Raw genomic sequence first — 23,208 nt, forward strand, 5'->3', positions numbered from 1 at the left:
TTTTTACAATTCGGCACTGCGTCGCTTTAACAGACAATTGCGCGGTCGTGCAAAGTGCCTCCCAAACAAAATTGGCGTCCTTTTTTTCCCACAAATAGAGCTTTCTTTTGGTGGTATTTGATCACCTCTGCGGTTTTTATTTTTTGCGCTATAAACAAAAATAGAGCGAAAATTATGAAAAAAATGCAATATTTTTAACTTTTTGCTATAATAAATATCCCCCAAAAATATATAAAAAAATATTTTTTTTCCTCAGTTTAGGCCGATACGTATTCTTCTAATTATTTTTGGTAAAAAAAATCGCAATAAGCGTTTATCGGTTGGTTTGCGCAAAATTTATAGCGCTTACAAAATAGGGGATAGTTTTATTGCATTTTATATATATATATTTTTTTTTACTACTTATGGCGGCAATCAGCGATTTTTTTCATGACTGCGACATTATGGCGGACACTTCGGACAATTTTGACACATTTTTGGGACCATTGTCATTTTCACAGCAAAAAATGCATTTAAATTGCATTGTTTATTGTGAAAATGACAGTTGCAGTTTGGGAGTTAACCACAGGGGGCGCTGAAGGAGTTTTGTTTCACCTAGTGTGGGTTTACAACTGTAGGGGGGGTGTGGCTGTAGGTGTGACGTCATCGATCGTGTCTCCCTATAAAAGGGATCACACGATCGATGCAGCCGCCACAGTGAAGAACGGGGAAGCCGTGTTTACACACGGCTCTCCCCGTTCTTCAGCTCCGGGGACCGATCGCCACACTCCAGCGGCGATCGGGTCCGCGGGACCCGCGGTCCCGGGGCTTCGGACCGGGTCGCGGGCGCGCGCTTCGGACCGGGTCGCGGGCGCGCGCCGCGGGTGCGCGCCCGCGACCCACGGCTGGGTACTAGTACAGGACGTACCTGTACGTACATGTGCCCAGCCGTGCCATTCTGCCGACATATATGTGCAGGAGGCGGTCCTTAAGTGGTTAAAGGGGTTGTAAAGGTACAATTTTTTCCCCAAATAGCTTCCTTTACCTTAGTGCAGTCCTCCTTCACTTACCTCATCCTTCGATTTTGCTTATAAATGTCCTTATTTCTTCTGAGAAATCCTCACTTCCTGTTCTTCTGTCTGTAACTTCACACAGTAATGCGAGGCTTTCTCCCTGGTGTGGAGTGTTGTGCTCGCCCCCTCCCTTGGACAACAGGAGAGTCAGGACGCCCACTAACACACAGCTTCTTTCTCTATCTGCAACGTAGAGAGCGTCCAGACTCTCCTGTAGCCCAAGGGAGGGGGCGAGCACAACACTCCACACCAAGGAGAAAGCCTCGTATTACAGAACAGAAGGTGAAGATTTCTCAGAAGAAATAAGGACATTTAAAAGCAAAATCGAAGAATGAGGTAAGTGACGGAGGACTGTGCTAAGGTAAAGGAAGCTATTTAGGAAAAAAATTGTACCTTTACAACCCCTTTAAGCTTGAGCAAAGTTTTCTTTTTAGAAAAAAAGATGAAGTTTGCCTTTAAATTAAACATTTCACTTACAAAACCACCTGCTGGTGAAACCTGGTACTGTGTAACATGTTTATATATTCAGTAGTCTTCAGTGAGAACAACTGAAACATTTATTGAACTACAGTTCAGTACAATAAGATAAGTTTCCCTGCAAACTGGATTACCTTCAATGCCTATTTAATCAGAACGACTGTATTAATAGGCATTGAAAATCAATCAAAAGATATATCGAAATTAAGACACTTTAACAGATAATACACCATAGGATGATCTATTTTATTGTTTTGTATCTCTCCTTTCAGAATTTAAGTAACAACAATAAATGATATGCCTTGTTCAAAAAGTATAGCTGAGCCATTTGGATTGACACAGATCACGTACGTCTGTTTTAATATAAGCACAAGCTGTAGAATTGAAAGCGATAACAGACAATAACCATCTTACCTTTAGTATGTCTCCTCCAAGGCAATCTATATTTACAAAGTTGTATTCAATAGTGATAAATTCCTCTGGGTCCCCAATGAGAAACAGAGCACAGTGCAATTGAGGTTGTTCTGCTTTAAATGTGAACTGTCCATCTATACTTAACATGTCAATGCACCCTGATGGGAAGGAAAGGTAGATACTGTTATTTTTAATAGCAACACCCTAACACCATGTACAGTTCAACAAATGATAATCACTTATTGTGCCTTATATGTTTCATAAAAGTACACATGGTACAGTTTCTTAGATCTTTAATATAAGGATATTTTTTTTGTAAAACTGCTGTAAAAGCTCTAGGCATTGCACTGATCTACATAGGCAATAACTCATTTCAATTTAAAGGTGAAGATAGAAAAATAAATAGAAACAAGGGAGGAATCAGAGTAATTAAAGAGGAAGAAAACATGGGAAGAAAGAAAGAAAGAATAGAGATAGAAAATGAAAGAATAGAGATAGAGAAAGAAAGAAAGAGAGAGAAATAAAGAGAGAGAAATAAAGAGAGAGAGAGAGGGAGGGAAAGAGAGTGAGAAAGAGAGAGAGAATTAAGGAGAGGAAGAGAGAGAGAGAAAATACGAGAGAAGCCTCGTACACACGGCCGAGGAACTCGACGTGCCAAACACATCGAGTTCCTCGGCCAGTTCAGCACTGAAGCCGCCGAGGAGCTCGGCGGGACGAGAGCTCCCATAGAACAACGAGGAAATAGAGAACATGTTCTCTATTTCCTCGTCGAGCTCCTCGTCGGCTTCCTCGGCTGAAAGTGTACACACGACCAGTTTCCTCGGCAGAATTCAGCCAGAAACTCGGTCGGAAGCTGAATTCTGCCGAGGAAACTGGTCGTGTGTACGGGGCCAGAGAGAGAGAAGACAGAGAGAGAGGGGGATAAGAGAGAGAGAGAGAGAGAGAACGAAAGAAAATAGATAAATAAATAGAGAGAGAGAGAGAGCAAAGGAGAGAGAGCAAGAGAGAACAAAAAAGAGAGGGGGGAGAGAGAGAAAAGAAGAGAGAGAGGACAGAGGGAGAGAAAAGAAGGGAGAGAGAGAGAGAAGTAGAAGAAGACAGCAAGAGAGAGAGAGAGAGAGAGAGAGAGAGGTGAGAGGGGGGAGAGAGAGAGAGAAAATAAGAGAGAGAGAAAACACAGAGAGAGAAAAGAAGACAGAGGTAGAGAGGGGGGAAGAGAGAGAGAGAGAGAACGAAAGAAAAGAGAGAAATAAATAGAGAGAGAGAGAGAGTGAAGGAGAGAGAGGGGGAGAGAGAGAGAGAAAAAGAGAGAGGAAAAGAAAAGAGAGCGAGAGAAAAAGAAAAGAGAGAGAGGGGAAAAGAAAAGAGAGAGAGAGAGAAAAAAGAATAGAGAAAGAAAGAAAGTAAGAGGGAGAGAATCAGAGTAATTATAGAAGGAGAAAACATGAGAAGAAAGAATAGAGATAGAAAATGAAAGAATAGAGATAGAGAAAGAGCGATAGAGAAATAAAGAAAGAGAGAGAGAGAGGGGAAGAGAGAGAGAATGAAAGAAAAGAGAGAAATAAAGAGAGAGAGCAAGAGAGATCAAAAAAGAGAGAGAGGTGAGAGGGGAGAGAGAAAATAAGAGAGAGAGAGAGAAGACAGAGAGAGAGAGAGAGAGAGAGAAGAAAACAGAGAGAGAGGGAAGAGAGAGAGAACGAAAGAAACAAGATAAATAAATAGAGAGAGAGAGAGAGAGAGCGAAGGAGAGAGAGCAAGAGAGAACATAAGAGAGAGAGGGGGGAGAGAGAGAAAATAAGAGAGAGAGAGAGGACAGAGAGAGAGAAAAGAAGAGAGAGAGAGAGAAGAAGTAGAAGAAGAAAGAGAGAGGTGAGGGGGGGGGGAGAGATAGAAAATAAGAGAGAGAGAAGACACAAAGAGGGAAAAGAAGACAGAGGAAGAGAGGGGGGAAGAGAGAGAGAATGAAAAAAAAAGAGAGAAATAAATAGAGAGAGAGAGTGAATGAGAGAGAGCAAAAAAGAGACAGAGGGGGAGAGAGAGAGAAAAGAAGAGAGATAGATAGAAGAAGAGAGGGAGAGAGAGAAAAAAAGAGAGAGAGAGAGAAAGAAGAGAGAGCAAGAGAGAGGGAAAGAAGAGAGAGCAAGAGAGAAAGAAAGAAAAAGAGGGAGAGAGAGAGAAAAAAAGAAAAGAGAGAGGAAAAGAGAAGAGAGAGAAATAAACAAAAGGAGAGAGGAAAAGAAAAGAGAGCGAGAGAAAAAGAAAAGGGAGAAAGAGGGGGAAAGAAAAGAGAGAGAGAGAGAGAGAGAGAGAGAGAGAGAGAGAGAGAGAAAAGAATAGAGAAAGAAAGTAAGAGAGAGGGAATCAGAGTAATTATAGAAGGAGAAAACATGAGAAGAAAGAATAGAGATAGAAAATGAAAGAATAGAGAAAGAAAGAAAGAAAGAGAGAAAGAGAGAGAGAGAGAGATAGGGAAATAGAGTGAGAAAGAGAGAGGGGAAGAGAGAGAGAATGAAAGAAAAGAGAGAAATAAAGAGAGATCAAAAAAGAGAGAGAGGTGAGAGGGGAGAGAGAGAAAATAGAGAGAGAAGACACAGAGAGGGAAAAGAAGACAGAGGAAGAAAGGGGGGAGGAGAGAGAGAGAGAATGAAAGAAAAGAGAGAAATACATATAGAGAACGAGAGAGAGAGAGAGAGAGAGTGAATGAGAGAGAGCAAGAGAGAGAGCAAGAGAGAACAAAAAGAGAGAGAGAGGGGGAGAGAGAGAGGGGGATAGAGAGAAAAGAGAGAGAGATAGAAGAAGAGAGGGAGAGAGAGAAAAGAAGACAAAGAGAGAGAGAAAGAAGAGAGAGCAAGAGAGAAAGAAAGAGAGGGAGGGAGAGAAAAAAAAAGAAAAGAGAGAGGAAAAGAAATAAGAGAGATAGAAAAAAAAGAGAGCGAGAGAAAAAGAAAAGAGAGAGAGGGGAAAAGAGAGAGAGAGGGGAAAGAAGACAGAGAGAGAGAAAGAAAGAAATGAGAAAGAGGAAAGGAAAGAAGAGAGAGCGAGAGAAAGAAAGAAAGAAGAGAGAGAGAAAAAAGAAGAGGGAGAGAGAGAAAGAAAGAAAGAAAGAAAGAAAGAAAAATAAATCCAGTTTGATAACAATTCATAATAGTTATCTGTAACATTTGCTGTGTTCTTATCATTATTATTTTTAGTAATGAAATTCCAACGTATTACTAGTTAAATTACAGTTGAAATAACTGTACATTCTGCTCATTGTGCTCAGCTGCCACAATCTTCTTATTTGCAATTCATATTTTTGCTGAACGATTTGCATTAGATATTGTTGTTATCTGTTAAACAGGACTAAAATGTGTGTTTTTTTTTTTAATACAACTGTAAAAATATGAAATAACAAAAAATGATATTGTAAAACTGAGCAATGCACATGAACACTGTCCTGTAATAGCCAAATATATACTTACTGAGTGACCTTCTATAAATCTGTTCTTGAGATAATTCCCTTTTAAAATCTGTGTTCAAAACAATCAGGGCATCTTCTGTCGCATCTCTTACCTGGAATAGAAAAAAATAATATTAAATACAAATTGATCAATACTTTACAAAATTTTTGATCCAGATCTACTTATTGGATTTGTAGTGCATAACAAAGTTTTCTGTAGGAAATGCCAGCACTACGTCAGCAGACAGGTGCAAGGGGTAAAGGGAGGATGAGCTCACCTGTATGTACCTGCACTGTCCCCGGAGGCTTGCCAGGAAGAGGAGCAGAACATGCCAGTGAATCCTATGAGCCAGAGTCATGCTGCACATCCACTCTTGCTCTCCTGCTCTTGTGTGTGCTTCAATCCTTGCTTGTCTGTGTTGATATTAGGAGGAGCTAAAGGGGTTTCTTTGACAGACCCCTTTATATAGAAAACTGAAGGGGAAGGAACCTGGTCCTCTGACTGATAGCAGCACAGTAACCATGGGTTACCTTGTCGGAAAAAAAAATTATGATTTTATGTATTTGGCAAGGGGCAAGAACACCAAATCCTACCAAAGTCACGTATTATAATTGAGAACCACAATTTAAATACCCAATGTTTCTGGAAATGTCATGTTAACAAAATATCACCTGCCTTAGATGCATCTAAATGATAATACCAAAAATACGTTTTAGTAAAACCACGCAAACTGCATTAACCCGTAATAAAAAGTAGGAATCATTAGAGAACAATGATGTGACCTATCTGTGCCTTCGTAAAGACTGACAAAGATGATATGAAGAAGTTTCCTACTGTATTGTGCTAGGGAAATATGCTCCAAATACATTACATCAGTTGTAGACCTGATAAGTCAAATGGATGTGAAAAACCTAGAACTGAAAAAAAAAAAACTGCACTGAAACAATTAAAATGCATTTGCATGTAAGTTACTGACATGCTCCTTAAAGGAAACCTGTCATGAAAGAAACATGGGAACTGCCATTGCTGGCCTTAAAAAAAGGAATTGTCTGTCTGACACACTGACCCTGTGACATTAATGCATTTTGATTCATGACCCGGAACAACATTGCAGTCCTCAATTGATTTTACCTGCTGCTAGCATTATAACCTGAGACGTAATTAGCACTTAAGAAGGAGGTGAAATGGGGGGGGGGGGTTTAGAGCCTATGCATTTATTTTATGACAGGTGCCCTTCAATATATTATATTTTAAAAATACATAATTTCCTTTTTTGTTAACGTTAAAGTTTGGTAAAGCGTGTCTAATCCCAGAAACAATAAGGTAATATAATTGCTGCTTACCATTCCTCAGATGTGGCGGCTGTATTCGATTTCTTTTCTCATGTTTTTTGCTTTATTTTTATTGGGTGATTTTTCCAGTAACATAGGGCCAGATTCACATAGCCCGGGCGCAACGTAACTTAAACGATTTAAGTTACACCGCCGCAAATTGCCCAAGTTAGTGCCTGATCCACAAAGCACTTACCTGGAAATTTGCGGCGGTGTATCCTAAATCAGTCCGGCGCAAGGCGGGCCAATTCAAATGGGGCGAGTCCCATTTAAATTAGGCGCGCTCCCGCGCCGGACGTACTGCGCATGCTCCCGACGCTATTTTCCCGAAGTGCTTTGCGCGAAGTTAGGATGCGCAGAGGTTTTGTGAATCGCGACGGGTAAAAAAAAGTTGCGTCGGGAAAAAAAGAGTTGCGCCAGGAATTTTTTTTTTTTTTTTTAAATTTGACAGCGACGCGGGAAAGACGGGTACACTTTTACATGGTGTACTAACTTTACACTTTGTAAAAGGTACCCTATCTTTGCGACGGCAAACTAACACTTACGGCGACTTAACGAAGGGAAAAATCTTTGTGGATCTCCGTAAGTGCTAATTTGCATACCCGACGCTGGTTTACGACGAGAACTCCCCCCAGCGGCGGCCGCGGTACTGCATCCTAAGATCCGACAGTGTAAGTCCATTACACCTGTCGGATCTTAGGGCTAGCATATGAATCAGCCGCATAGTTAGAAACAGAGATACGACGGCGTATCAGTAGATACGCCGTCGTATCTCTTTTGTCAATCTGGCCCATACTTCCTGTCCTAGGGTGACAACAGTTACTCAATGTACTGTATTCAGTGGTGGCCGGTCCACAAGGGACGTAGGGATGCCGCTCCGAAGCTTGCAACATCTGTGTGACCGTGCACTGTGAGGGACGCCGGACCAATAGGTTTCTACCAGGTCCATCACACCCTCACAGGCACGTGACCACATCCCAAGGCCCCAATTGGCCAGTTTTATTTTGTCCTCAGGGTGCAGAGCACTGCACCCCAAGCCCTCCCACCCTGCGATACCACTGAATCGGCTTCTGGCTTCCTGGAAATTCACAACCCAGAAATAAGACCAGGTAATGACAGAATCCAGGGGAGTTCCACCATGGGGTGAGTGCAGACCTGGAGGGGGCCACCCGCGCCCCCCCCCCAATCTTTCAGCACCAACCACCACTGACTGTATTAATGGAGGAGCAGCTGTTAACCCTAGGACAGAAATGTTAGGACTACAGAACACCTCCCCATCTCCTCAACGCCATAACATGAAAGCACCAGAAGAGAAAGGATCACCACTCCAGGTGGGTGTATAGAAATAGAACTCTCCTCAAGGTAGAAGGAGCAGGTGCAGGCTAGCAATTTGGAAAAAGGAAGTTCTGGACAGCCGCACTCTAATAAAAATGCCTTTATTGTACAAAATGACAAAAGCACAAGCCACAGCAAGGTACAGGACAAAAAACTGACGCGTTTCACATTCTCAACATATGGCTAAGCACCGCTGAGTGTGTGAAACGCGTCAGTTTTGTCCATTACCCTGCTGTGGCTTGTACTTTTGTCATGTTGCACAAAAAAGGAATTTTTATTGGAGTGCGGCTGTCCAGAACTTCCCTTTTCCAAATGAAAGCACCAGTGTTACTCTTTCCCCCTGGTCAAGGTGTCCTGTGAATAGCCCAGGGGGAGAGAGGGGTTGTTAAACGACAATAGCATTTTCATGTACTCAATGGGCAGGAAGTATAGTGTGATTTAGGCTATTTGGCATGAGAGAAGGTATAAATAAAACAATAAAAGGACAAGGATCCTGGATATAGCATACACCTCATTAGAAGTAACTTTTTTTTTTGCATAGGAGAACTGAACTAAAACTGTTTGCCTGGACATCTGCTTTAAAATGTACATACGCCCTGACAATTGATCCTTTCAGTAATCTTGTCTGTCAAGATTCTTATCTGTCTGAAGCTTACCAATCAATAGATGTGGTGGCTTTTCTTTGGCTTTTTTCCCCTCTGTTTTTACCTGGTGATCTGGCCAGTAACACACATCCATTATTAGTGAGACACAACTCTGGAGGAATGAGCACAGAAGGCACAGCAGACAGCAGCATTGTCAGTCGAAGGGGGGGGGGGGGGATTAGTGTTAAATGTAATAGCAAATTTAGAACCACTAACAAATTGAAGCCAAACTCCAGCTCACACTTTATAAGCAGTTACAGCAAACAGTTTTTTTCCTTTTGGGATAAAGGTTTTGCACAAATAAATTAAAGCTGGTAATTTATCACCCCAGCCAGTGTTAAGTGGTTTATCTCATCCATGCAATCTGATACATTTTTCTGGAGAGCTTAAGCTTTTGAAAAACAACAACTTGCTGGCTGAATCACCAGATAAAAATAGAAGAAAGAAACACTAAAAAAGGAAACTAAAACAGGCCTCACATCTAAGGCCTCGTACACACGACCGTTTTCCTCGACAGAATCCACCAAGAAACTTGGTGGCAGAGCTTTTTTGCGAGGAAAACGGTCGTATGTATGTTTTTCATCGAGAAAACTGTTGTGGAACTCGATGAGAAAAGTTCTCTTTTTCCTCGTCGGGAGTCTCAATTTCCTCGTCGTGTTCCTCGCTGGTTTTCGACGAGAAACACGTTCGCGTGTATGCTTAGAAACCCGCATGTGATACATTTGCCTATATGTCTCAGTGTACTGCTCCCTGCTAGCCATGGGTAGAGGTAGAAAGGAATTTCATGTGTGATTCATTCCTCTGACAGGTTATTGACGTGCTAATGTCCCCTCACTATTCTAAACGTTAATTGATCTATTGTGTTGTGTAAAGAAGATCTGTGTTTACCCTTAAAAGATGTGTATTGTATCATCAGGCTAAATGATTAGAGAAGTAGTATGTTAATTATTCTGATTGCTTCAGTGTAGTAATTAACTCCAGTGATGTCTTTATCTAAAGAAACGTGTCTGCAGGGTCGGCTCCGACTTGTCTCCTATAATCTGCATGGGAAACCCCACTGTGTGAGGGGGGCGTTCCTAACGGGCTGTAACCACATATAAGCTGAGTTTTTGTGTCAATAAAGTGTCTTGGTTCCAGCATCCAGTCTTGACTCATGTGTGGGGAATCCTGTGATGTTCTTGTATGGAGAGGAGGGAATGCTTGACGGGGATATCATACCGATACCGTCACAAATTGGTTGGCAGCAGCGGGATCTTCCCTTCTACTCTCCTTTACACCCGGATTCCAAGCAGACACTGGAAGAACTACTGGAAGGATTGCTAGCAACAAAACCAAGCGGGTCATCATAGCGGAATCAATGGAGATAGACCAGGAGGACGGGATTGCAGCAACGCCAGCAGTACAAGAGATGGATACACCAGTGATTCAGGAGGAGGAATCGCCAGCCAACAAGCTAATGAGAGAGAAGCTAGCGTGGTTCGGCCCGAACCCAACGCCGGATGTGGTGCTGAAAGTGATGGACCTGTTAGCGGAGGAGGCTAAACAAATAAGGGACGCAGAACTAGAGAAGGCTAAACAAATAAGGGACGCAGAACTACAGAAGGCTAAACAAATAAGGGACGCAGAACTACAGAAGGATAAACAAATAAGGGACGCAGAACTACAGAAGGATAAACAAATAAGGGACGCAGAGCTACAGTTAAAACTGGCAGCAGTCCAACAAGCAGCCGCACCTTCTCCGAACAGTGAGTACAGCACAGCAGACGCAAGGAAGATTCCGTTTAGCGCTTTTAAAGCTTTTGATGAAAAGGACTGTGAAATTGATAACTACCTGGCGGATTTTGAGCGACAATGTAACCTGCACCGAATAGCTAGAAGAGAGTGGGTTGCAATATTGTCAGGCAAACTGTCAGGCAAAGCTTCTGATGCTTTCCGGACCGTGCCAGATCAGGATATCCATAGCTACGCCCGGGTTAAAGAAGTGCTCCTGGCTCGTTATGCAGTAACCCCAGAGTCCCACCGACAGAAGTTCAGGGACTCACGCAAAACCACGAAAGACTCTTACGCAGAATGGGCATGCCAGCTGTCCCTGTCGGCCTCTAACTGGGTTAACAGCAGCCAGGCCACCACCGCAGAGGACATTTTGCAACTAATGCTCCTGGAGCAATTTTACAATCACATCCAGACGGATGTCAAAGATTGGGTGAGAGATCGCAGGCCCATGACTCTACCAGAGGCCGCGAAGTTGGCGGATGAATATGCGGATACTCGCAAGACAAACCAGGTCACACCACGGGTACAACCTCCACGACCAACGGCGCCCTCACACCCACCAGCCGCTAGATACCAACCTCCTAACAGACCGGTGACATCTAGCCCTCGCTATCCACGCCAGGAGGACAACGAACAACGCAGCTTCCGGTGCAAACAGTTGGGTCACTTCAAGCAGAATTGCCCCATGAATGACAACACCAGGTCAAATTGGTCTCAACCTGGGTACCGCCCACCAGCAGCAGCCCATTGTGTAGACTCGGCTTGGGATCCCCAGGAGCGGGGTCGGGAAGAACCATTGGGTACCCCTTACGAAGCCCTCATGGTACAATCTGCTATTACGGACAACAGGGAACACCATTTTTAGCTGGTCATGGGCTCCAGCCCTGAGCCGGAGGGGCCCTGGAGGGAGCTGGGCAGAAAGAGGCACCGCCGGCCATCCTTCAAGAAGAAGAGGTCCTGGAAGTCATATAACCAGCGGACCTGGGAGGAGAAGAAGCAACTGGAGGAGAGGGAGTCGCAGCGGGCGTCCCAGATGCGGGCCGAGATGTTCGCCAAGGGCCCACCGGTGGCCCCTTACACCACCACCCAGTTCCTGATGATGAAGGACCACGTGGAGAGCCTGCAGGACATGAGCAAGCAGGATCTGATCCGTGAGTACATAGAGCTGGAGGAGTGCATAAGCCGCATGGAGGAGGAGAACAACCACCTGAGGTCACAGCAGGCTGACCCCCCCAGGCTCCATGAACTGGAGATGGAGCTGGAATAGCTCCAAGAGGAGAACCGGCGGCTGCGGAGGGAGCAGGGGGTGGCTGACCTTATGGGGCTCTGAGTCCCCTCTCTCCCCCCCCCCCCCGGACTCTGAGCACCAGTGCTACAACAAATATAACTTTTCCTTTTTATGAATCTCCTGTGATTGTCACTTCAGAGCCATAACCTGCCCCCTCCCATAGCGGGACACCTAGACGGCGGCGCACAGACCCATTCGCTGTCTTCACACTGACTTCTGGTGACTTTGCAGATCGCACAAAGACTTGGGGACTGACCGGCGTGTGATCTGACGACCCGGTGACATACCTGAGTCTGAAGCAGTTGTCAAGGGAGGTCAGTCATGCCAAACGGAGTTAACCTCGGACTAAAAGCTCTGAACCCGTCAACCCTACTGGACCAGGGAAGGTCCAACCGGATTTGCCGGAGCAGGGAGCAAAAGGGGGGCCATTGTGATACATTTGCCTATATGTCTCAGTGTACTGCTCCCTGCTAGCCATGGGTAGAGGTAGAAAGGAATTTCATGTGTGATTCATTCCTCTGACAGGTTATTGACGTGCTAATGTCCCCTCACTATTCTAAACGTTAATTGATCTATTGTGTTGTGTAAAGAAGATCTGTGTTTACCCTTAAAAGATGTGTATTGTATCATCAGGCTAAATGATTAGAGAAGTAGTATGTTAATTATTCTGATTGCTTCAGTGTAGTAATTAACTCCAGTGATGTCTTTATCTAAAGAAACGTGTCTGCAGGGTCGGCTCCGACTTGTCTCCTATAATCTGCATGGGAAACCCCACTGTGTGAGGGGGGCGTTCCTAACAGGCTGTAACCACATATAAGCTGAGTTTTTGTGTCAATAAAGTGTCTTGGTTCCAGCATCCAGTCTTGACTCATGTGTGGGGAATCCTGTGATGTTCTTGTATGGAGAGGAGGGAATGCTTGACGGGGATATCATACCGATACCGTCACACCGCACATGCTCAGAAGGGTTGTGCCAGTGGAATCAAACTTCCCCTTTATAGTGCCGTCGTACGTGTTGTACGTCACCGCGTTTGAGAACGACGAGATTTTGTCTTGACAGTGTGTACGCAAAGAAAGCTTGTCAAGATTCTCGACAGGCCTAACAAGGAACTCGTCGAGGAAAAGGATGTTTAATTTACGACGAGTTCCTCGGTCGTGTGTACGAGGCCTTAGAGTTGTAAAGCTGCAATAAAATAAATGTTTGCTTTTGGGTTAAATACTGTTTAAAGTGAAAACATGTAGCAAAAAAAAGAGAACGAACGCACCACAGTGCTGAATTGCAAAATACAGTATTAACCACTTGCCATCCACCCACAGTACATTTTACTGCAGGGGGGCAGCTCGGCATTAGCGCCCCCACCATCAAGTCATGGGGATCAGTACCAGGCTGCTGTGAGTAGCTGGGGTATCATGTGATTGCTATGACCAAGCATAGCGATCACATGATTACATGTAAGCAAAACAGCCATGAATTACTATTATGATGCTGTGATTGGCCCGCAGCTATCACATGGTACCTGGGCAAATCACAGCACCCTGAACCATGTGATTAGCTGTAGCCAATCACAGATTACAATAATAAGCAAGCTGTCATGAATGAAAGCTAAAACTATTGCTTGTAATAGTAAATAATACTGTTATAAGCAATAACAGTGTAAAAACCATTAAAAAAAATCCCTGATCAACAACCCGGAGTAGTGCAGTGTTACTATGGTGACACTGAACTACTCTGTTGAGAGCATGTAAAAATAAAAATAAATCTTAAAAAAAAAAAGTAATTGAGAATTATTTAAACATATTTTTTTAACATACTGTCACCAGTCAGTATCCCTGACCAATGCCACACTAGTCATATGATGATACTGTACTGCACTGGTGACAGTATGTAAAATTGTTTATTGTTAGGAAGTGTCTTATAGTCTGTCCACAGTACTGATCCTGCATAAGATTAAATATTAAAAGTTATTTTTATAATTGTATACATTTGCAAAGATCTACCAAGTCTGCATTTGGTACGTACTACTCCTACTTACAAATAGAGGGAGACAACAGGAAGTGAGAGGAAATCTACCACTAGGAAGGGAAATTTACTCCTGTAAGAGTTATCATGGGAAAAGGTGTCTCCACCAGGCCCCCATTTCAATAACTTTAGCTCAGGCTTGGAACTGTTAAAGATGCTTTACTGAGCAAACTCATAGTAAAAGAATCACAGTCTCATAAATAACATTCACAAATTCTTCCTGACTAACTAATCTTGGGATTCCCAGGCATACATTTAAAGGTAGAAGTCCATATTTGAGAAAGTCCTTGTAGGTAGATTTCCTTAGGGTGGTAGTTAAGGATGGCTTCCGGCTTCATCTTCCTCTGGACTGGATCATCTTCAAATCCCATGCGGTCCTGCTCCTTTGCTCTCTGAGCCCGGCCTTCCCCCTAATTTATAGGCAGCAGAGGGTGAAGGGCAGAACCCAAAAAGTCTCGGGAAACCAGCAGACCCAGAATTAACCCTTCTCTACCTGGGTGGCCCAGAAACTAATTAAAACAGCGGCACACCAGGTTACACACCGGGTTACCTGCCTACATACTGCTCCCCATGGGAGTATCCACGCTGTGCACTGAAACAAACATCAGGGCACTGGGAGCCCTATGTTGGTGGAGGCAAAGCGGGGTAACCATTTTGGAATGCAGGTGGGGGGTCTATTACTCCACTTTCACTTTAACTTTGAAGCATAAGTTCTCCTGGCCCCTGCATTGTAAACAATATTGTACATTATACTCTTATCCCCTGCACGGCATCCATTATCTTGTACAATATACTCCTGCTCCTGCACAGCATCCATTATCTTGTACAATATACTCCTGCCCCTGCACGGCATCCATTATATTGTGCAATCTACTCCTGCCCCTGCACGGCATCCATTATATTGAACAATATACTCCTGCCCCTGCACTGCATTCATTATTGTTATACATTATTATTATTCTGATCTCTGCACTGCATTCACTGTGTTGTACAATATACTCCTGACCTCTGCAATGCTTTCATTATTGTTGTACATTATACTGGACTCCTGATCTCTGTGCTGAATTCCCTATGTTGTACATTATACTTCTGACCTCTGCACTGCATTCACGATGTTGTATGTTCTTATGTGATACTCCTGACCTCTGTACCACATGTACATAATATTAAAGTATATCTAAAGGCAAAACCTTTTTATTTCATTAGGGAGATTCACTCTCTCTATCTGTTTACCGTTATCCTTGAAAGTAAAAGTAAAAGAAAATCCCAAACTTTGGGTTGTCCCCAGAAAAGTAATAGAGGTGAAATCTTCCAATGAGGACACTAGTTTTGGTCCCCAAAGGATTCCCTTAATTTGTAGGGATCTCCTCTCATTTCCTTTTGGCTATTGGACAGGAGTGGGAGGGGAAATTTCCCCAATCGGCACAGATTTAAAAAAATAAATAAAAAAATTGACAAGGGATATACTGTATTTATTGGCATATAACACTCACTTTTTTTCCCTGAAAATAGAGGGTAAACTGTGTCTGCGTGTTATACGCAGAGGGCTGTGGAAAGTTTTTCCCCTGAAACTTCCCTCTTAAAGTTGGGGTGCGTGTGAGGCCTCGTACACACGACCGAGTTTCTCGGCAAAAACCAGCAAGAAGCTTGCTGTTTTTTTTTTTTTGCCGAGGAAACCGGTCGTGTGTACCCTTTTCGACGAGGAAACCGTCGAGGATCTCGTCGGGCCAAAAAGAAAGCATGTCTTCTTTTTCCTCTACGGGAATGGGAAAATTTGGCTCGCCGAGATCCTCGTCGGCTTCACAAGGAACTCAACGAGCAAAACGATGTGTTTCGCCCGTTGAGTTCCTCGGACGTGTGTACGAGGCTTCATACGCCTGTGCGTGTTATACGCCGATAAATACGGTAACCGTCCTTTATTCAAAATGCAAGGAAAAGTTTTGCCTATAGTTCTACTTTAAGCTGGGCGACAGAGTCCAATTAATTTTATTACACAGGTTTTTTCCACTAATAAAAATTTCAACCCATCAGCAGCCGCAACAGGTGTCACAGTAATCAGTAGAAAGGTCAACGTCAAATTATTTTGCCAGTTGTGTTTACACTCTAATTAGTGGCTATCTCTGTATTCTCTGCAAGAAGTATTGGTTTGCTGCACTTTAAACAGGCTACAGGCTAAATGTTGTAGTCTAGATAAACAAATACATAAATAATTGTACTAATGACCATTCTTGGCTGTGTCTCTGTCCTTATTATTATTATTATTATACACAATTTATATAGCGTCAATCGTTTATGCTAAATCTTCCTGATTATACAGTATTCTAAAATTAAATTGTACTTTAGGTTAACAATATATGTCTTGTAGAACCTCCCCTATTGTAAATGAATGCTTTGTCCCATATCAAGTACATTCTCCGCCATAATAGCTGGATACACATCAGAGGAAGCTTACTTTTTTTTTTACATGTTGGCAACCATGAGAAAGACCCCTTTACCAGCACACAGAAGTGAAACCCTACTTGCTTTCTCCTAGGAGCAGCCTTCCAGCAAAATTGATAGTAGCCCATACAGTGCCTTGAAAAGGTATTCATACCCCTTGAAAGTTTCCCCTTTTTGTCATGTTACAACCAAAAATGTAAATGTATTTTATTGGGATTTTATGTGATAACCCAACACAAAGTGGCACATATTTGTAAAGTGGAAGGATTGTTTTTTTACAAATAAATATGTGCAAAGTGTGGGGGGCATTTGTATTCACCCCCCTTTACTAAAATCTAGTGGAAAAATAGCTTTCAGAAGTAACCTAATTAGTAAATAGGGTCCACCTGTGTGTAATTTAATCTCAGTATAAATACAGCTGTTCTGTGAAACCCTCAAAGGTCTGTTAGAGAACCTTAGTGAACAAACAGCACCATGAAGGCCAAATAACACACCAGACAGGTCAGGGATAAAGTTGTGGGGAAGTTTAAAGCAGGGTTAGCTCATAAAAAAAATATCCCAAACTTTGAACATCTCACAGAGTACTGTTCAATGCATCATCTGAAAATGGAGAGTATGGCACAACTGCAAACCTACCAAGACATGGCCGTCCGCCTAAACTGACAGGCCGGGCAAGGAGAGCATTAACCAGAGAAGCAGCCAAGAGGTCCGTGGTAACTCTGGAGGAGCTGCAGAGATCCACAGCTCAGGTGGGAGAATCTGTCCACAGGACAACTATAAGTTTTGCTCTCCACAAATCTGGCCTTTATGGAAGAGTGACAAGAAGAAAACAATTGTTGAAAGAAAGACATAAGAAGTCCCCATTTGCAGTTTGCAAGAAGCCATGTGGGGGACACAGCAAACGTGGAAGAAGGTGCTCTGTTCACATGAGACCAAAATTGAACTTTTTTGACCTAAAAGCAAAACGCTATGTGTGGCGGAAAACTAACACTGCACATCACCCTGAACACACCATCCCCACCGTGAAACATGGTGGTGGCAGCATCATGTTGAATGGATGCTTTTCTTCAGCAGGGACAGGGAAGCTGGTCAAAGTTGATGGGAAGATGGATGGAGCCAAATACAGGGCAATCTTAGAAGAAAACCTATTAGAGTCTGCAAAAGACATGAGACTGGGGCAGAGGTTCACCTTTCAGCAGGACAACAACCCTAAACATACATCAAGAGCTACAATTAAATATTTTAGATCAAAGCATATTCCTGTGTTAGAATGGTCGAGTCAAAGTCCAGACCTAAATCCAATTGAGAATCTGTGGCAAGACTTGAAAACTGCTGTTCATAGATGCTCTGCATCAAATCTTGAGCTATTTTACAAAGAAGAATGGTCAAAAATGTCACTCTCTAGATGTGCAAAGTTGGTAGAGACATCCCCAAAAAAGACTTGCAGCTGTAATAGCAGTGAAAGGTATACAAAGTATTCAGGGGGGCTGCAAAAAATGCACGCCACACTTTTCACATATTTATTTGTAAAAAAAAATAGAAAACTGTTTATCATTTTCCTTCCACTTCACAGCCACTTTGTGTTGGTCTATCACATAAAATTTACATTTTTGGTTGTAACATGACAAAATGTGGATTTTGTCATGTTACAGTAATTTTTTTTGTTCTTTGTCTACATTTTGATTTTCTACATTCTTGATCGTCTGGTGAAATCAGGTGTGAAAATATTAAGCTAATAAATACTGTTTTATTGGTGAAAATGTATCCTCTTTCTTGAATCAACTGCTGTCACATATTGCATGATGTCCTTCTTCTTGGATACAGTACGTGATATCACAACTTGGTGTATTATGCCCAGTGTGTTCCACTATAATCCATTATGTGAAAGATTAAAATCACTGGAAAAACGGGAGCTGACATTACTGTTCTGTTTTTGAAGTTGTAGACCAGTGGTTGTCAAGTTATGAGCTAAAGGGGGCCTCAGATCTGGCCCCTGATATCATCAAGGGGCAGCCCATAATGTTCAATATATGTAATGCTTGGGAGGACTGTCAAACTGCAGCCCTAGTAAAGGAAATGAGGGTCAGAGAGTGTGGACATGCTATATGTTTGGCTGGGGGTGGCTGTAGAAGACAATACGAAACTGGGAACATGTTAAATGACTCTAATAGAGATCAATGCTATTACCCTAATCAATGTTCCTACTAGACATGTGCACAGAAAATGTTTTCGTTTTTTCTTGTTCTGTTTCGTATCGTTCCGTAGGTTCGTTTCCGTTAATTTTTTTCGTAAGACGCCCGTTTTCCTGTTCGTTCCCGTTCGTTTTTCGTATGACGAGATTTTTTCGTATTCCGATCGTTTCGTATTTTCGTTACCGTTTTATTTTCGTACATGCGGGATGGTTCGTTATTCTGTTTAATTCATGTTCGTTACTTGTTAGACAATAATTTTCGTGAATTTTCGTCAATGATTTGCATTCTGTGTTTTGGATTCCTTTTTCTGTTCGTGTTTTCGGTCGTGTGTTCGTGTGACATCTATGACAATTTGTTGTGGATGTCATGTGGGCATGCGACTGAAGATACGAACAGAAAAAGGATTTTCGTCATTTTGTACTTTCGTAAATATATCGCGGGATTCGCGGCACTTTCAACACGCAGCTCATCCATATTAACGATTGTTAAGCCCCATACACTTGGTCAGACTTTTTTAACAACAAACATAAAAACGATAGTTTTCCGTTCGTTCTCAGAAAATTTGTTCGTTTTTAAACTCCATCAGAAAACCATTTTTGGGTTCAAAAGTCTTTCCAACTAATTTCCCTTCAGATGAAAATCCACAGAAAAAGTTTATTTGGCTTTACTGTACTACTGTACTCAGCACAAAAGAGAAGCTGCTTTACTAACTACACTCACTGCCCATTAAAAAAAAACGAAAATTACATCTGTGGCAAAAGATTTGCATTCTGTTGAATCCAAAATACGAACAGAAAAAAGGAATTCAAAATACAGGGTGCGGGTCTTTTGTTGTGGATGTCGTGTAAGCATACGGCTGAAGATACGAGAAGAGAGGGGATTCAAACAGGATACAGAATGCAAATCTTTTGTTGTGGATGTCGTGTGAACATACGGCTGAGGATACGAGCAGAGAGGGGATTCAAACAGGATACAGAATGCAAATCTTTTGTTATAGATGTAATTTTCGTTCTTTTGCCGTTTTCGTTTTGTCGTATTTTCGTCAGATCGTTCGTTCGTATTTGCGTTTGTTCGTTATGCGGCTCATTCGTAATCCCGTCGTTTTCGTATTTTGGTGCTTTAATTTTTTCGTATGTACACATTATTCTGCGGGTACGAAAATGAACATTTTCGTACGAAAATAACATTCGTACGAACGGGAATGCACATATCTAGTTCCTACTACAGACTGCTGAGAGCCACACATCATATATCAAAGGGTCACATGCAGCCCTTGACCCGCAGGTTGGGCAGCAGGGGTGTAGACTCTGATGTTTTCATCTTTATACTACTCTTGTGAATTACTGAACCATAAGTGAGAAGAAGAAAAACCTCAAAATCAGCTTGGCAAAAGCAGCTCCCATATTTAAAATTTCAAACTTTTTATAAAAGCTGTCTGCCGGTATACACCTACATGTGCCAGCACACACCTGCTAAGTTTCCACTGCCTATTACCATTGGTCCATCAAAATGATAAGCTTTCTCATTGGCTAATTGGAGCTAGACCTGCATACTGGTTAGGAATATCTATGGGTAAGGAGTTGGGGAACATGCTCTGACTCTACCCAGACGTATGTGAGCTTTACCTGAGCTGAACAGCCAAGCATTCATATGTATCTATGGTCGAAATATAAAATCATATATTAATTTACACATTTTATTTTCTAGCCTACTCCTATTACTATGAATTATCATGAAGTTTGTAAACATACTTTGTGAAGCTCCCCTCACATTTACTTTCTTGAATTCTGTACCACATATTCACTATGCCCTATGAGTAGGTACTACTGTGTCACACATTTCACAGAGCCTGCCTTCTGAACTACAGAGGCGCTGAGAGGAGGAGTTTAAAGAGGCGGAGTCAGTACAGCAATCTGCTTGCAGGCAGCAAGTAACCATGTGAATATGGAGTCCTTAGAAATTGAAAGTAAACAGCAGGGGAGAGGCATGCAGGGAATCAAAGAAGTTGTGGAAAGAGATGGCCAGCAAACAGGCAGAATGCATTATATATAAGTAGGTTTTTAAAGTAATCTTGGATGTCAAATATAACTATTATTTCTAGGCATGTGCAAAAGGGAAAAATTTGTTTTGTTTCGTTTTAATTTGTTATTTAATTAATTTCGTTAAGTTAGATTCGCTACATGTGATAAATTTGTTTTCGGAATTTGTTCGTTTTCGACCGAATTCGAAAAATCCGGTCGAATTTGAAAATATTTAGACCGGATTCGCTACTATTTCAATCGGAATTCGAAAACAAATTCTATTGGAATCGAATTCGAAAACAATTCGATTCGAAAAAAAATTTGAATGAAAATTGAAAGCAAATTTGAATCAAAATCTAAAAAATATCAATCGATTTCTAAAAAAGAATACAATAAAATAGAATATAAAATAATAAAACAATAGAATGAAAATCAAAGAATAGTAAAGAACAGAATATAATTTAATAGAATGTAATCAAATACAATAGAATATGACCTGGCTTCGTCTATCTATTTTCTATCTATCTTCCATTTTCTGAAATTCGAAATTCATATAGAATGAACTCAAATTCGAATAGAAAAATATTAGAAGAGTAGAATAATAATATATATATATATATATATATATATATATATATATATATATATATATATATATATATATATACTCAAATTCGAATAAAAAAATATTAGAATAGAGTAGAATAAAAAAAAAAAAAAAAAAAAAAAAATATATATATATATATATATATATATATATATATATATATATATATATACATATATATATGTATATGTATATATATATATATATATATATATATATATATATATATATATATTATTATTCTACTCTTCTAATATTTTTCTATTCGAATTTGAATAGTTTTTTAATTCGATCGAATTTCGTCCTCGGGTTTTCGATTTGAAAACATTAGTTCGGATTCGGTTAAATTCATTAATATTACAATTCGGGAATTCGTATGCATCCGAATGTCCGAATAATGAAAAATTTGTCCGAATTTCGATTCGGAACGAAACGAAATGCACATGCCTAATAATTTATATTATTGTTACAGTGCTGATATTATAAAATAAAAACACTCTATTCTGTTACCATATAACTAATTTCAGGTATAACGGGGACAGTGAAAGCTGCATTACATATGTGTGCCTGTACTTTGTATCTGAATGACCTCTCTTAATATCAAACGCTTAGAGCAGCACTTAAAGGAGTTGTAAAGGAAATTTTTTTTTTGCTGAAATTACTGTTTACAGGGTATAGAGACAAAGGCCCGGATTCACAAAGCACTTATGCCGACGTATCTCGAGATATGCCGCGTAAGTGTAACTATGCGCCGTTGTATCTGTGCGCCGTACCCACAATCTGAGACACGCCTAAAAATAGGCTTCCTACGACTGACGTAACTTGCCTACGCCATCGTATCGTGGGCGCATATTTACGCTGGGCGCTTTTGCCGCGCCCATAGATTTTCTATGCACATATGCAAATGAGTGAGATACGCCGATTCACAAACGTAGTTGCGCCCGGCGCATCATATACGCGGTTTGCGTAAGTCGTACGTCCGGCGTAAAGTTATTCCCCATATAGGAGGCGCAACTCATGCAAAGGTATGGACCCGGGAACACAAGCCATCGTATCTTTTGTCGTTTACATTGTACGTGAATATGACTAGGCGTAGGTTACGTTCACGTCGTAGGCAGTGATTCAACGTATCTTAGGCAGTTGTCTCGACGTGATTCTGAGCATGCGCACTGGGATGCGGCCACGGGATGGCGCATGCGCCGTTAATTTTAAGTACTTCTATGGCGCTTGGCCCATCATTTGCATGGGGTCACGCCTCATTAGCATGGCTCACGCCCACTTCCACCCACACTGGCTTATGCCGAGGAAACCCAGCGTATCTTTAACAGCGAGTGGGAGCAAGTGCTTTGTGAATCCAGTGCTTGCCTCTGTGCGCTGCGCCGGCGTAGCGTAAAAGAGATACGCTACGGCGGCATAAATATGCGCCGATGTATGTGAATCCGGGCCATAATAGTTAACTGATTCCTTTTAAAAATGATTAAAAGTAGATAAAAATCAATCATATAATGTACCTACAGTTTCAGTTTCGTTTTTGCATGCTGTTTCCTGCTCTGTGATGTACAGAGACACAGAGCCAATACAGGGCAGTGATGGTTTGTAAAACGAAACTGATTGGTGTTGAGGGGTTTTAAACACACAGTAATCACACCTCCTTGATTAGTGACCACAGAGAGAAAGCTCCCATGACTTTTTTCATCAGGAAACAGACAACCAGGAAGTGTTCAGAACAGAGAAGGATTAGAGCAAAAACGAACAATGAGGACATGAAACCAGGACTGCAGTAAGGTAAAGGAAGCTATTTAGCTAAAAAAATATTATTTCCTTTAGTGACCCTTTAATCTTGGAAAGGGAGGGGCAGCACTATAAGCCAGTAAGGATCTGCCGCAGGCACATGTGCTTGCACTAAAAAGAGCAGAGGGAGCAGAAGAATGACTTCAACAGTATTTGGTAGCTTTATTGGGGTAAGGGAGATGCCAGTGCAGAAAAGGCTGCAGGATGTATTGCCAGAGATAGCCAGCGATTTATCTCCAACAGATAGGGCAGATTACAGCACTAGACCCCCCCTGCTTGCACAGTGCCTGCTTCTCCCCCTCCCACTGGCTTCAGCTACTACTACAGGGAATCGGTTCCAGTAAATGTCCTGCCAACTTCATTGTTCACCCTCTCTTATCCAGGA

General features: G+C 41.8%; 1 protein-coding gene across 2 annotated transcripts in view; it reads right to left on the reverse strand.

Moving 5' to 3' along the window:
* LOC120929502 (corticotropin releasing hormone binding protein) overlaps positions 1-5,831 on the reverse strand; it is a 48,170-nt gene extending 42,339 nt beyond the window's left edge. Inside the window, exons 1-3 of one of the 2 annotated variants that reach the window (XM_040341040.1) lie at positions 5,671-5,831; positions 5,405-5,495; positions 1,944-2,101 (exon numbers count right to left, since the gene is read on the reverse strand). In XM_040341040.1, the coding sequence (XP_040196974.1) occupies positions 1,944-2,090 (147 nt within the window). In that variant the 5' untranslated portion in view covers positions 2,091-2,101; positions 5,405-5,495; positions 5,671-5,831. Of the gene's footprint in view, positions 1-1,943; positions 2,102-5,404; positions 5,496-5,660 lie in introns of both variants that reach the window. The other variant, XM_040341030.1, reaches the window with a different exon arrangement.
* Between the last annotated feature and the right edge of the window lie 17,377 nt (positions 5,832-23,208).

The sequence above is a fragment of the Rana temporaria genome, chromosome 1 (assembly GCF_905171775.1).
Source record: "Rana temporaria chromosome 1, aRanTem1.1, whole genome shotgun sequence".
NCBI classification, from domain to species: domain Eukaryota; kingdom Metazoa; phylum Chordata; class Amphibia; order Anura; family Ranidae; genus Rana; species Rana temporaria.